At 38.0% G+C, this 16,261-nt stretch overlaps 1 protein-coding gene across 1 annotated transcript in view; it reads right to left on the bottom strand.

Moving 5' to 3' along the window:
• Positions 1-16,261, bottom strand: part of LOC146161475 (uncharacterized) — a 28,196-nt gene that overhangs the window by 7,011 nt on the left and 4,924 nt on the right. Inside the window, exons 2-16 of the mRNA XM_083385167.1 lie at positions 14,135-14,443; positions 13,442-13,578; positions 12,624-12,749; positions 12,051-12,156; positions 11,921-11,965; positions 11,056-11,179; positions 10,397-10,500; positions 10,048-10,144; positions 9,255-9,404; positions 8,564-8,761; positions 8,006-8,502; positions 4,268-4,370; positions 3,194-3,341; positions 1,899-2,141; positions 253-478 (exon numbers count right to left, since the gene is read on the bottom strand). Of these exons, the coding sequence (XP_083241293.1) occupies positions 253-478; positions 1,899-2,141; positions 3,194-3,341; positions 4,268-4,370; positions 8,006-8,502; positions 8,564-8,761; positions 9,255-9,404; positions 10,048-10,144; positions 10,397-10,500; positions 11,056-11,179; positions 11,921-11,965; positions 12,051-12,156; positions 12,624-12,749; positions 13,442-13,578; positions 14,135-14,443 (2,613 nt within the window). The remainder of the gene's footprint in view (positions 1-252; positions 479-1,898; positions 2,142-3,193; positions 3,342-4,267; positions 4,371-8,005; positions 8,503-8,563; positions 8,762-9,254; positions 9,405-10,047; positions 10,145-10,396; positions 10,501-11,055; positions 11,180-11,920; positions 11,966-12,050; positions 12,157-12,623; positions 12,750-13,441; positions 13,579-14,134; positions 14,444-16,261) is intronic.

Genomic DNA, 16,261 nt, shown 5'->3' with positions numbered 1-16,261 from the left:
CTGTAAAATGAAATTACACACGCCATAGTAAAAGAGATGTTATATAGGCCTAGTTGGCTGAAACTGTCGCCTATAAAAACTATTAACTAAACCTGTTCTGCAAATTCCATCATCGGGATTATATAAAAAAGAGCGCAAGACATAGGAACGCTTAAACTTTTAGCGCGACCAAGTAGTAACAGCTTATAGCTGACTGCCGTCCTCTTCTGGATTTGTTTTACTTTTACTCCCAGGAAAAAAAACGAATCTTACCATCCGTCGTACGACCAGAGCCCGCTGTAGAATCCAAGGGCAATGGCCGAAAAAGACGACACCGTCCCGGCAAACGCGTCTTCGAAGTTTTCAGTCTTTCCCTGGCCAATCATAACGAATCCACCGACAACGATGGCAGCTATGATGGCCAGCTTTGCGATAGTGAAGAAAATCTGCACGGCGTTGCTCAGTTTTACGCTGAAGCAGTTGATGGCTGTGATGAGAACTGTACGACGAAAACAGCCTGGGTTTGTTCCTGGTATTTTCTAAACGGTGTTTTTCAACCTTATTAAGCCACGGGACCCCTTATACACTAGAATACTCTTGCGGAACACCTAAATTTGTAAGGCATTAAAAAATAAAGAAAAATCTGGATTGATGTACGGGCTGTACCCTACAGCAACAGACAAACTCAATTACCATCGTACTTTTATTACACACTCGTATTTTTATTACACGAGTCATATTATCAAAATACCATGAATGAAACTAATTAAAATACATATAAACTGGTCATTGTGGATAATTACTTCCATAAAACAAAAGCTTTTTATAGGTCTATTGTGGAGACAGTGATTTTCGAACGGTTCTCTGTGGATTATTTGTCAAAATAACAAATCTGCTCACAATTATACCACTAGTAAACTTTAAAAGTTTGCTTTTAGGTATATGGACAATGGTAAATTAGCCGTTTGCATTTTTCAAGGTTATATTAGTGCTGTTTCAATTAATTGCTATATACGCAAACGCAGAAGCAGATATTCAGGCGTTGAAAATCTCAAGTGTACAGTTAAGATAAAGGAAGCCATGTTTGAACAATTGAAGTTCGATCAAACATTATGCTACGTCAATTGTTGACTGATTGGCCTAAGAGCTAAAACTGACTATGCAGGCATAAATCACGCTTAATGACCCTAGCAAACGTCGCCAAACGGACCAAACATTGCTTTTGAGCAGCGTGTCACGGCGATTACGACGTCCTAAGAGTTATTACTGCAAAGACTGGCGACAACGTCCTAGCAGAAAACACGGTTAAAGCTGCTCAACCCTCTTGCAACAACAATCCTGTTATAATTCTCACGGACTCACAGTCTTGTCGGAAAAATTGTGCAAAAATTAACTCGTCTGGAAAACGCTATGTTTTTGTGGCCAGTTAGCAGCCCAAATCATCACACAATGTTAAGCCTTACCACAGTTTTAATTTTTTTAAAACGCCCAGCAGTCGTCTAGTTTTTTCTTTTCATTTTTTTAAGTTTTTTGGGTGGTTTTAACCCAGACCGAAATGAGACAAGTTTAGAACCACTGGATAGGACGATCAATACAAAACTTTACTGGCTTTTCGTTTTCGAACTTTCGTATTTTAATCTTAATAAATATTTGAATACCATATTTTTTTGGCAAAAAAGAACTACCGCCCACCACGATACTAACTAAGTTATTTCTCTTGAAAATTGAACGAATTGCAACGTACAAGTGTCTCACGTTTTCAAAAAATTCTGAGATGCCAGGAAACTTGATAAACTTTCTGGTAATAGGCTATCTCTTTTAAATAACAAGACTTTTCACATGGAAATGTTAATTTTCCAAATTAATTAAGCATCGGGTATTTCCAGTTAACATCTGTATCTAAACAAACGGTCACTTACGAATGCAAAAAGCAGCGGCGCACTTTTGAATGGTGGCGGGCGGCGTGCAGCCGGGATAGAAGGGTGACGTCACGTACTCGGCGAATCCCACTGCGATGATGGCGAAGCTGGACGGCTTGGTGATTATGACGGTGGTCCAGGCCTGCAGGAAGGCCACCATGTCGCCAAAGGCCGCGTGTATATACTGGTAATCGCCGCCCGACTTGCGAATCATCAGACCCAGCTCGATGTAGCTCAGCGCACCTTGAAAAAAAAAGGGGGGGGGGGGGTGTTATGGGATCTTAAAATAAACCAATGTGATTGACTAATAGGTGAGTTTCGTACTAGATCTTTTAAAACTAAAAAAATGGATTTTAAGAAAAACGGCATAATTGGACTTCTTATATAGGATAAGTATGAAAGTTTAAAGAACCAAAAAAAACTTAAAGACTAAATAATTGATTTTCAACCTTTAGTTAGAAGACGTGGCTCCTTTCTTAAGCTTTAAAGTTAAACCCTCTGTGCGAGAATATACGTTGAGAAAGAAGTGTGTTGATACGTTATAAAAACTAGATTATATTTTGGTGGACAGGGATATGGTTACCCATAATGTCTCTGGCAAAACGCACAAACGATATAGTATACAGTCCTGTTTAAATGTAGACGATCATTTGAATGGTCGATTCCAGAGCACACAAGCAATAACATGTTTAGTATCAGCCGGTGGTATTTTTTTTATTTTAACCGATTTCCGTCGCGAGTTTATTTTTGGCGGCAATTGGATTATGTGCTCGACTGCTCGTAGCTTTACAATGAATTATCGATTTTCCCTGGAGACAAACATAGAAACTAAAACATATAGAATTTGTTGACCATAGAAAATAAATTCAATAAATCTGGTTACTTAACGAGAAACCAAACCCTGGCGCTGTTCTCTGTGGTTTGTGCTCTGTGTTCGATTCATATGTGTAACGAACGACTTATCAGGAGTATAAAGGTTTTAGTAATGTAACCCTTTTTCTTAAAGAAAGACTATTCACAGGGAAAAGTTTGGGCTGTAGACCAAAGATTGCTACGAATAAGTAGGTTCAATATCATATGGATAAGGACGGGGTTAGATTTCATAGGACAGTGGCTAAAACCGAGTTGTGACGAAACGCTTAACACAAAGTGCGACGTCACAACACGATAACCGCTGCATATGACGTCTCAAAATTATAAACTGCTCTGAACTAACGAGTTGATTAGTTATTTGTCCTGTGATCTGCTGCCACGGATATACGTTTTTATAATAATATTCAACCCAACTAACTCACTGAGGGTTGCAAGAAGTCCGCACCCGGCCCAAATGCACAGACTGGCGCCGACCGATCCTGAGTTGATGAGGATACCTGCTGGAGAAAGGAAAATGCCAGATCCTATCATTGTTCCCACCACCAGTGAGAGACCTCCGAGGATCCCAACCTGTTAAAGCATATGCAAAAGTTAAGTTCTGAGTGGTCTTTTCTCCATTTGCTTTAAGAGAAACTTTAAAAACAATGAAACAGCGAAAAGGCGAACGTGGTGTTTTTATATAAATGGTTACTCTAAAGAGGAATCGAAGCAAATTGAAGAACCACCCCATCTTAAGTTGTTTTCTGTTTAGTGAAGTGAACAAAAAATATTTTTATGTTTCAATTGACAAACTATGCATTTGTTTTGGTTGTAAAACCAAAATTTTGTTTCAAACAAACAAAAATGCCAAAATGTAAGACAGTACAACATTTACTCCGGCATTGCGTTAGGAATGGAACGGGTTTCCTGCTAGATTTGAGTCATGTGAACACTAAAGTTTTCCAGATTCGCTATCAAATGACCAAGTGTAAATATTTACTCCAACAGTCGCAGCAGCATGCATACGGAGTCGTGTACGTAATTCGCGGTTTGGTTACACATTAATTGGCGTCGGGTCGGTTTTCCTTCCAACCAATATTGAAAGAGTGTCTGTTTATGTCGAAGAAGTTTAAAACATTAGGCTGTTGAACAACTCATTAAAAAGTGTGCCCTAAACAGCAGAAAATATCTAACGTGATATATCAAAGTTTCAATGAGGGTGTTTTGCAAATATGCCCTCTTCTTAATCATTGACACACGTGTCAGATGTTCTAATTCTTGGTAAATTAATTATCAGGACAAAGCACTCCACGAAAGTGTATAATCTCATCACTTTAATAGTCCAACATCTGACTGTTCAAATCATCTGATTCTTCTGTTTAATTCGCGAGAGCGCTTTCTGCATCTTGTGCTTTATGTTGTTTCCACTGTTGTTTTCAGTTAAACGCTCCACAAGTGTGTCCCCTATATAATTAGAATACTAGAAAAATATTTTTCACATCTTGCCTATAACTTACCTCCTTCTTAAGTTCAACAATGTCGCTTCTGGAATCCTCCTTACTACTTTCGGCCAGCGAGCCATTTTTCCGCTTGCGTAATTCCGTTCCCATTGGCCCAGTAGTTTAGGTTTGTAGTCTTGAACACAAGTTTCCTAGAAATCTGATAGGTAAAATGCCGCTCAGTAATATGCATGCGCTAAAGTTAAGTCCGCAAAGGGGACAAGATATATTTGAAGACGTGGATAGGCCTTATGTCAAGTTTAAAATTCCATTGTTCTATTCTTTTTAATAGAGCAATGGAATTTTAATCTTATAATGGAAAAAAATGTTTAAACTGACAGCGCTATAAAAAGTATTTTTTTAGACAGTCATTCCAAGTTATTGTCATCTCTTATGATTCCGGTTTCGAAGCTGTATGCGCTATATACAAGGTTTTGTGGCTCTTTTGTTCGGGGACTCAAGTGCCTCTCAGGAGGTCAACCAAGAGTGGCCAGGGAACCGCCCTGATGTCTTAACGACGGTCTGAGCTGTTTTAAAATGCTAATAAATGCCTAAACAGTGAAGAGTATATCACAGATTAGCAAACAATGTAGACTACATAGTGTTCCGCGCAATATCCGTAACAACGGGTCCATTGCTTCTCGAAGCTGCCCTTGTGTCTCAGTTACTTGCTGGTAGAAATTACCTAAAAACCCTCTCTGTGAACCGTTCAATATGCCTATCATAAAACGTATTTTCTTCCGCTACAAAACCATTTGGTTGCACAACCATGTTAATAAAATTATCGTATGAACCAAAATGGGCAGAGAACAGTAATCATGGGCGACAGCAGTTATTAGCCTAAATGGAGCTCGGTAGGAATAGACTTCAAATGTTTAACCCATACATTTATACACTATTGCGCGTTAAAAAAATTAGGCAAGTTTTACCTATTTTTAATTTTTTTTTAAAGAATCAGTTAAAACCACAAACTGAATCCATCAAATGAATCTTGTCCCGATAAGGGTAAATAATAAAGTAAACCTTAAGCTTTAGTAACCAGGCTTTTATACACAAATGAGGGAACTAAAGCACCCTGTCAAGAGAATATAGTCAAAGCTACCGACTGGGTACCAACATCACAGCAAATCCAACTCGTAAAAAAACTTGCGCAATAAACTAAGCGGAGCTGCAACTGCTCATCGTCCATCCACAAAGCGAGGTAACCGTCCAAACAAACACAGGATGAATGCAAGACCGCGGTTGGCAATCCAAAGAATAGATTTATCTCGGCAAAACACAAAGCAAAGTGCTTTCAAGTAAGAAAACGTCGCCACCTCCCATCGGTGTTCCGCGCGGCCACCTTTTGTGTATCTGGAAGCAGTCACAGTCTGCTTAAAAGGCAATTTTCTTTTTCCTTTGTGTTTGGTTTTAACATTCCGTAAGCTGTAGTCGCGAGGTTTTGTTGCCCCACTCTCCAGGCACGCCATTGGCTTGTGCTGTGGGACACGGGATTTAGCTTTTTGTATTACTTGCAGTGTTTCTCGGAATCATTTTTTTTTGTAAAAAAGAAAATGTCACCCCTTCGCTCAATGCTAAATTTGTGCATTTGCTGGTTCTTCTTCAAGACATTAAAGGTAGGTATAAGAAATTTTCCTAAATTTGTATCAAATATTTATAAAAACAAAATACTTCACATTTCTACATGCAAAAAAGGCCGTTATAACATAAATACATTTATATAATAAGGCTCCATCAGTCATTTGTTGAATACCAGTGGATATTCCACATCCAACTGTTTGCTCTTACGGCCACTCCCGTTCGCGCAAACAAACCATGCAAACTTTGTACCCTGAAAACAGTAATTTCACCGAACAATATCACTTACAAAATTATGTGGTCAACATTCTCCTGAATGCAGTTATTACCCTTGTTACCCCATAGCCAAGGTTTCAAACCTTTATTATTTTGACTAGTAAAGTCCGATAATATTAGATAGGAACCATTACCAGAGGCAAAATGGTAGTATGATCGCTATCTCTCCGATACCTAATTTATGTAGGATTTTTTCAATAATCTTTTACCCAAAACAGCGATTTTCCTATGAAAGGTTAATTTTTTGAAAAAAAATTGGTTAACAGCCCAAAGTATAACTAAACGTTTTAACTTAAGGGCAAATTTATTCAGAATAACCTAGCAACAAGGCTTTAAAACGTGTAGATTTCATCTATTTTTCTTGCTTGAGTACATAATAATAATGACAGAATTTGGTATCTAAATGGGTTGCGACATTTTGGTCAAAAATATCGGTATGGAATTGAATGTCAAGTGTCCGACATTCCTATTTTTAATGTTTACCAGCTAACACTATAAACAATTAACTACAGGCTGTATTTTACGCAGATATAGATATTTATTAATATATATATATATATATATATATATACTGGTACTGGTATAAACAGTTAACTACAGGCTGTATTGTACGCATATGTATATAAATATATCGTGTAACAAAAGTGGTAATTTCGTTACAATTAAGTGTAATAAATTAATATTATGTTTTAGCCAACTAGTAAACTTCGCTGTTAAAGATTATTATACAAGTGTTTTCGAATCTGACTAAACTTGCACGATTTAATTAAATGCTAATTAACACCTTCTTGTCTACTAAAGAATATTTTATTCCACAAAACAAATATGAGTGCTGCAGCAAATAAATATAAAGCAAAATAAATATTTTTAACTACATTAACTAACTATGCTAGGCTTTTGTGTAGCGCAGTTTACGTCATTTTTAAAGGGATGTGCAAAAAGAAAAAAAATGGCGTTAAACATATGAAGCAAAAATACTGTGCAACTTCACGCTTGAGACTGGAAACATCGTATACACAACACCAGGACAAAAAGTCTGAAAATATAATCATTCAACATTGAATAATAACAAAAATAGAAAACTTTTTTCAGCGATAGAAGTTACGCGTGTTTTTCGACAGCGACTTTTTCAAAATTAGGTAAAAAATCCTGACTTTGATCAAACGAAAAATCCGTCGAACAATACGCTATTTAGTTGACATTCGTGCTGCAGCATCGTTAGTCTTGCAATGAATTCGTTTTGGGCGGAGTCCGAAATGCATTTGCTACAGTCCCGGTTCGACCTCTTCCACCATTGACTGGGTAAGTAGTTGGAAAAACTCCGTGCTCCTCTCTGCAAAACAAAATCGGTGGAACTACAGGCCAACCAACGTTCGGATGGTAAACTGTTTTATTTTTTAGCAGCAAAGACTTCATCGACTTTTTTTAATTTTTCAAAATGATTTTCTGAGATAGCCTATAATAGAAAGGTAGTGCCAACACTGTGCGGTAAGACAAAGAGCAAACACTAGATGATGCACATAATATTCAACAGATAATATTCCTGTATGTTTCGTGTAATTAATCAACTATACATGTGTAGTCGACTAGTCGTGGATTACTGGTGTTTGATAAAATAGGTAGGCTATTATTTAAAGCACTATGGATTTTTTTTGGGATATTTAAAGCACTATGGAAATTTTTTTGGATAACAGGGTTCTTTGAAACTGTCTCCCATAAGCTGTTGTGTTTCCTAAATATATTCCTATGGAACAGGGCCGACAAAAATGGTACTGTAGGCCTAAGGCTGTTTACTATGGAGAAGGGTCTAGGTTTGCAAACCAAGCTACAAAAACTCACACACAAGTCACACATTGACTCGCATTGACTCGACTGTCATTCGTTTTTATGCAAAAACTGTACTTGTACTGGTACTGGTACTGGTACTGGTACTGGTACTGGTTGACTCGACTGTCATTCGTTTTTATGCAAAAACTGTACTGGTACTGGTACTGGTACTGGTACTGGTACTGGTTGACTCGACTGTCATTCGTTTTTATGCAAAAACTGTACTGGTACTGGTACTGGTACTGGTACTGGTACTGGTACTGGTACTGGTACTGGTACTGGTACTGGTACTGGTACTGGTACTGGTACTGGTACTGGTACTGGTACTGGTACTGGTACTGGTACTGGTACTGGTACTGGTACTGGTACTGGTACTGGTACTGGTACTGGTACTGGTACTGGTACTGGTACTGGTACTGGTACTGGTACTGGTACTGGTACTGGTACTGGTACTGGTACTGGTACTGGTACTGGTACTGGTACTGGTACTGGTACTGGTACTGGTACTGGTACTGGTACTGGTACTGGTACTGGTACTGGTACTGGTACTGGTACTGGTACTGGTACTGGTACTGGTATCATTATCAGGCAGCTCAGGCTTATAAAGCTCTAACCTTAAAATAAATTGAGGGCCAAATTTTTCCGCGTGCACCCACCGTAAATATTCCTCATCGGCTGGGGCTTTTTCATCCAGACGAAGAGCAAATAGACGGGAGCCGACGAGAGAACCATTAAGGTTCCGAGGCCGCTCTCGACAGGCGCTTCCTTGAAGGAAAGTAGGCCAGTTCCGTAGCACAGAATGGCGGCCAGCACGGGAACGACCAACGGAAGCTGACAAGAAAATGGATGTTTTGTCTATTTGATTAGACTTTTTTTACAGAAACTTTAAGACCATAATGGGCCATTTTAGGTGTAATTGACGGAATTGAATGTTCTACTGTGTTGGTCTTTTACGATAGCTGAATGCATTCAGCACTTAGTTGTTTTACATCTTTGAAAAAAATGTAATAAGGTTGATAAAGATGTAAAATTAGGAATTGAAACGCAGTCAAAGCTCTGTTATTTATTAGAACAAAGTAACATATTAGATCGTTATAAGAACAAGTACCAAAAAAGTCACCTTAGATATTGCTTTTAACAAAGTTCTTTTTCATTAACTTCAACTTTTACCCAAATAACAGGACACTTTACACAGCAACACTGAATAACGTAAAAGGAAAAATGTACCAACGTTTAGCTTAAGCACAAAGATTGCGAACCATATATTGTAACGATCTAATGCGAATTACGCCGACGAGTAAGGAGAAGCGAATGTTTCGTTTACCTTAAGAGGTCTTTCCAGTTCCGGACACCTAAAGCGCAAGATGATCAGACCTGTGATGGCAAGGCCCATGGCGAGGTAATACACGAAGTTCACGTAGTTGATCAGCAGGAACACGTTGTCGGCGATCATATACGCGGCGGACAGGAAACTCTGACAATAAAAGCGATTCAAGGCATGATTCAAAAATTGCAATCAGGGATGTCCGATGCTTGACATTTTATTTGAATACAGAGACCCTATCCTTTGGACCAAAGGCATGTCGATCCAAATCCGTAATTTTGCCAAGTTATTTAACCAAAATTTGCTGGTTATAGTTACTATTAGTTGTTAACCTACTATATATTGTGATAAATATATTAAAAAAAAAACTTTTAAGGCAGAAATCACCTCGTTCGATTGCAAATCATGGCTGAAATTCCTATTTTTTGTTATGGAAAGAAAATAGTTGGCTTATTTCTCAGTCTCTACTGGTTTTTAGTCTCGCTTACTCTAAGAAGAACTCGATTGAATCGATTATCCTTTAAAATAATGGCTTAAAATCTACTTAACAAATTACCCATTTAAAATAATTTGGTTAACAACTGCTTTATTGGGTGGACAGAATATTAAGAAAATGTACTTCCGAGCAGTGGGCTCATTTGGATATTTTATATAGTGGACACAATCGATGAGATACATGAAGACTATATGGATGCGTCGCTATTGTGGCCAATAGCAAAAACATTTCAACAAGGATTCGAACATACTACAGAACATAAACAAAATGTGTTGTAGACTGCCATACTGTACTTACGATCACAACGATTGAAGGAATCGGTGTGAGGTTGTTTACGTTGACCATCCCCATTATAGAAGGTAGGTGCCCTTCGCAGGCGCCGATGTAGAACAGTCTATAATAAGACATACACGTGTTTAGCATGCTATGTATGCCATTCCTTTGAAAATACAAACTAAAATTCGAGTGCATGTAAATTATTGAAAGCCTGTAATAAGTGAGGTATTTGTTTGACCTTGTGATACGTTTACGATCGTGGGATTTTGCTTTACTATACACCAGTTTGTTTGATTACGACCAACGCACATACAAGGACCGAACATCACTGCACAACTGCAACGAAGTTCAATAGGTTTCTCTGTAGTACCTTGATGACGTGAAAACCGACCCGTTGATCCCGCCAAAGCAACAGAAAGCGACAAATATAGGGATACAGAGACTCCAATCTCCCATCGTCAACTTGCCAAAAACCTGTTGAAAACAAACGCTACTGAAACGGCGAATGTCTTGGTTTACAGTGTTATTTACAAAGTTAAGTTAAAATAAAAAAAAGTAGAAAGCAACACCAAGTGTGTTAGTTAAAAGTTGCTATTTTTTAAATAAAGGCATGTGTTGTTTGCCAACGGTTACTACTTTCATTGTTTCCACGACTTACATAACTTTGCAGCAAGTTGTGCGCAGGCGAAGGTGTCGTTCATTTAAAATCCGTTAATCTAGCTAGAAATGCGATTCTTTCAAAAAAAGTAACAGGTCGCACCACAGTTTGTTTAAAGTTTTACCATGGCGACCGCTCACAAATGTTATTCGCAGATTTTATAAGAGAAAGTTAGCAATTATACGGCATAAAAGTAACCAGAGCTGTAGTTGCAACGATAAAATAAGATACAGTTGAAGAAATTTCAGATAAACTTATACTTTTAAAATACAGCCCTACAAAATGAACTTTATTTCATAACAATCTGCTTTCCCACGTCGCCACAAAGCAACACTGCTCACAGAATCTAGTTAAATAATACTTTGCTTTACCACTGCCGTGGCCCCAGTTTCGGCCATTTGGGAAGGTATCAAAACGGTGAAGTAGGCAAGATTGACAGTAACGTAAAGCACAGTGATGATGAAAATTGATGTTATAATGGCCAGAGGAAGGTTTCTGCAAAGCAGTAAATTTTAAGTTAAACAACTACTTACATTTAAACGGAACACGTAAAATGTATATTATTGAAAGCTCGTACATAAAGTTAAAAAAATGTTTTTCTTAACCCTTTTTTGCATAGACCCAAACACTAAGCATAAATACAACAAGAAGCTTTGGTTACCTAAAAGTAAAACAAAACAATAAGTAAACAGCATATTAAGTTCTAATTTCAAGCACTTAGTGATGTTTTCGTATTGCTTTCGCAATTACCCAAATGTTGCATAAATCTTTCTCAAAACCAAAATTAATATATCTGTACTACGCGAATTACTACAGTAGGCAACTCAATTAAATCAACGGCGACCCAACACCCAATAGCCCTGGGTTGAGAAACACTGTTGTAAAAATTTACGATTGAATCAGTCAATTTAAATTCGAAAATCATAACTTAATTTTACAGCATCCTATGTTTTCTTTTGAAGCCACATCAAAACGTAAACGGCATCCTATAAAAGTCTTCAGCACCAGATAACTGGTCGGCCTGACTGGCGTAGTGTACAAATAGTTTCGCAATTTAGCACACGCGCCAAGTATTTGCAAGTTTAACGAAAACAAAAGAAACGATTTTGGGTTCAGTCTCATTTTTAATTTGGGTTTTACTGTTTGTTTTTTTTGTTTTATTATGTAATAAACTTTTATTGCGTTCAAACTAAAAAATGTTGGCAATAGCTTGCAACACAGTCCAGGCAATTTTACCTCGCTGGATTCTTTATCTCGTCTGTTATGTAGTTTAATTCGTTCCTGTTAGAAGAAAAACAATAAAGGCAATTTAGTCAAAATACATTTTACCGAAACATATAGAACTAGTACAAAGAGCATATTTTACCATCCAGAAAACGCCCAGAGCCCGGCATTAACAGCCATAATGATTTTTCTCATGTCAGTGGTGCTGCCGTCAAAAACCTTGTCAGGTTGAAGATTCTCCAAGTGGCCTGTTAAGACATCAATATGTATAAACAAATACAAATTATGACCTGCTGTTCACGATTATAACAAGAATCACAAAAGTTTGTTTTTTATTTGACTTCTGCTTTAAACAGATAAAGCCATTTTTGATTCAGAGTGTAGCAAGCATTTGCACCATGGTTGTTTCTCGACTCGCTCCCATCTGAGCCTGTGTAGCTCAGTTGCTAGAGCGCCGGTCCCGGTATGGCCGGAGGTCACGAGTTCGAACCTCACTGCAGGCTATAGCTGTTTTTCTAGCCTGCCTTGCTTGCATCGTTAATCGACAGATTCGGTTAGTCTACGATGGCTTCCGGTGTAGGCTTGCAATGTTTTTATAGGCTTGCAATGTTTTGTATAAAATCATGAATTAAGGCAAATGTCTAACTAAAACTGCGCACTAATTTGCCATATATGGGATATTTGTTTGGTACGCATCGAGTTTTATGTCCTTTACCATTAGCAATCTTAACAATCCCGATGAATATAATGATGAGCAGTGCCACTACTTTTCCTGCTGTGAAGAGGTTCTGGGCTCGCGTAGCCCAAGACGAACTCTTGCAATTAAGCCACGCCACCGCTCCTGCAATATTAAAGCGGGAGTTTAGCAAGCGCAAACTCGAACGTGGCCGGATTTGAACAAAATTTGGTGCACGAATATTGGGACATTGTGTATTGTCAACGCAACCATTAACGTCTTTTGATAAATTGGACTGCAATTGGGAAGTATTTCTATTATTTTACCCAATAGTAATAGGCATAACTTAAAACGATGAAATTGAATATTTATGTGTTTCTTAAACATGTTGTATATATGTGCAATTTTACCGAAAGATCAAGCTCACTGATGAAAAACCCAGGTTCACAACTAATTGGTAACAATAAATTTAAAAAATAGTAACAAAACACGCACTTTCATCGCGCTCCGAAACTGACTAAACCAGTGGTCGGCAACCTTTTTTGCATCGAGGACCAGCTAAAAATAAAATTTTATAGCGGACCGGCCTTTAAAACAGTGTACATTCAGTAATAAAACTTTTTACCATTTTAAATCAAGTTTTGCCCCGGCAACAAGTTAAAAAAGTACGCAAAATAATAATGCAACATGTAGTTACGCCGACCAAAAACCTAATCTATTGGCAATAATGAAGAACTACAAATAACAAACATATTTGCCGACCACTGGTCTAAACGATATAAGAAGTTTGATCGAGCTCCAAAACCGCCTGAACGACAAACAAAAATAGTGTGGCAGCTAACTAACAACACTCTCACCGATAGCTAAAAGTGATATAAGTTGCAGGGCTACTGGGGGAACTTCGCTGCAGGTAACTTGCACGAGGTAAGTGGCCAGCGTGAGTGCTATGATAGCATGGGATGCGGGTCTTATCACAACCAGCTCAATCCATAACCTGAAAAAGAACACAAAACAAAACAGCAAGTTAGGCAACTGGACTGCCGTCACTTTCATTTTGAGTTAAAAAGCTTATTTGGCCGCAAAAATATGTGAGTATAGACAGTTATTTCAAAAAAATAAACCATAGACGCTGTCCATAACGATGGACGTTAAATCATAGATGTAAGTAGAAATTATACGACTTCTATAGTATCGGAATATTTCGTCATACATTTATAGTTTTTTCAAAATAAAACCCTTCTCATAAACGATAATGCTCAACTAATAAAGGTCGAGAACGACCAGTTAACATCAATTATACGAAGACGTATTATTGAAATAACAATTCCATATGATATACAGTAATACTGCTAACGATCCCCGGCTCTGTTCGGTTTTATATTAATCCAATCCAAAGTATAACTCGCTTTATGCCTACCCAAACGGGCTTAAAATCCACAAAGGCATATTTAATGGAGCAAAATACTTCCGAAATAAAATATTTGAAAACAATGAACATTGATAGAACGATATACATTCCCGCCATGCATTTATCCTTCGTAAAAACCCACCTCATAAACGCCATGAACGGCCCGAACACCTCCAGTATGTAGAGGTAGTCACCACCCGATCGCGGAATGGTCGTTCCCAGTTCGGCAAAAGAAAGAGCGCCCAAAGCCGAGAAGGCGCCACATAGTGTCCAGATCACCAGGCTCAGTCCGACCGAGCCCGAATTAACAGCGACACCTGCCGGCGATAGGAATATACCGGAACCGACGATGATGCCGAGCACGATCGAGACGCCTTCTGCGAAACCGACCGTTCTTTTCATCATCACTTTACTGCTGCTGTCGTCGGACGATTGCGTCGTATTTCGCGCGCTGTTTTTTTAGGAAAAGCAGCGCGTGGTTGGACTATAGGCAGTTTGTCTTGCTGTTATTATGTATAGTCCAAGTGGTTCTTAAACTTAAAAAAAAACTAGGTGGCGGACGCCTTTACGATATCTTTAAAGAGTGGCGGTTCTTTTAAATTAAAATAGGCTAAAAAGTAAAACCAAACGTTACTATAGTTAAAAACCGAGAAAAATCGATCTATGAAAAAAAGGGTAAGCTTCTGACGTTGCAACCTATTCAGTTAATTTGTTGTAACCTTTTTCTTGTCAAGTAACGTGTTAACCGTCCGAAACGTTTATTCACTTTAAAGTTGGCATTTTTAAAGCCAAATTGAAGGCACGATATGAGATAGTCGCTAGGTATATGAGGGCGACTTTGGAAATTTTTTTTTCGGCTTTTAATTTTGGTACTGGCTACCTGCCTTCCCCGATACCTTGTGGTGGTCCAAACGTCTAAATATCCTATGCAAAAATTGAACCATTCAGCACACTTATAAATTTGCATACCTAAATAATAGGTGGAGTCTTAAATTTTGTTATCTTCGAGTTGACGAAAATCGATTTAAATAAATTTTACCCCCATAACATTTTATCCGTTTTTTGCCATTTGGAACCTTAAATTTTAATGTTTTTTACAATTTTATTTTCTACGGTCTTTAAAGAAAAAAAGTATTATGAAAAGAATCTTACCTTGCGGTTCGTAGGCCTATAGAGTTTGGTCAAGACTAATTCGGCCTGATTATGTATAAAACCAAACCCCATACCTGCAATTAATTACCTTCTGTTCGCTATGATTTTTTTGGAAACATATAAATAGAAGTGTCTATCTGTCGTTGAAGAAGTAAAATTTTCCCTATAAACATGCCAACGAAGTGTTAGTCAATACCACTGAAACATTTCACCTCTTAAAGGGATTTCATAACTTCCTTAAAAATCGCCCCTTGGGGGGGCCACAGAGCTGTCATTGGGGGGCCACGAGCATAAGTCTGTAGCAATGTCGTAGTATCGCAAAACCCGTGTCACTATGTTTAATATTTGTAGTTAAACTCAAACTTGCAGGGTTAAACCTTTTTTGATATTGTAACGCATTTTTTTCTACACGTTACTATACTTGCCATCTGCTCGCCAAATTACCAAACATTGTTACGTCACATGCAACCAACACTTTTTTTGTGTTTCTAGTTTACTCAGTTTTTCTTTGCAACGTTGAACCAGCGTTTTAATTAGTTTGTTCAAACGATAGCAAAACTAATACAAGCAAGTTTAATATGGTTTCGCAAAACGTCGGAAAGATTTTGTTGTTCCATTGAATAAATTTTGTGGTAAATTTAATTGTGTTAAGTCAGGGGTGGGCAACTAACGGCCCGCGGGCCAAATCCGGCCCGCCAACGCAAATCTTGACCAATATTACAAACTGAGCACGAGGCCATTCCTCATTATTTTTGACTTTTTCAACTAAGTAAAAGCAACTTTTTTTGGCGATGTGTGCAAATCTCTTTTTTTTTTCCTGTATCGAATGTAACATGTATAGTTTAGACCCAGGCCCCCTTTTAACTGCAAAATGGCATACCTTACTGTGTAACACTCGTTGCCGCTGTTATTATAAAATGCGTCGTACACAAGGCTACACAGTTTAAATTAAACTGCCCGCAGACCCCTGTGTTAAATGGCAAGTCAAAGCAAGCTTAACAGAACGAAGGATAGTTGAATTGCCAATACTTTTAGAGAAGTTTACTATTGAAAATACGTTTTTACACGAAGCTTAAAACAAGGTTTTGTGTTAAATGGTGCGAGAGTTAAAAGCATC

The sequence above is a fragment of the Ascidiella aspersa genome, chromosome 3 (genome assembly GCF_963924565.1).
Source record: "Ascidiella aspersa chromosome 3, kaAscAspe10.2, whole genome shotgun sequence".
Taxonomy (NCBI): domain Eukaryota; kingdom Metazoa; phylum Chordata; class Ascidiacea; order Phlebobranchia; family Ascidiidae; genus Ascidiella; species Ascidiella aspersa.
Note: the sequence above shows the minus strand (reverse complement) of the source record. Positions and strands in the feature narration are given on the sequence as shown.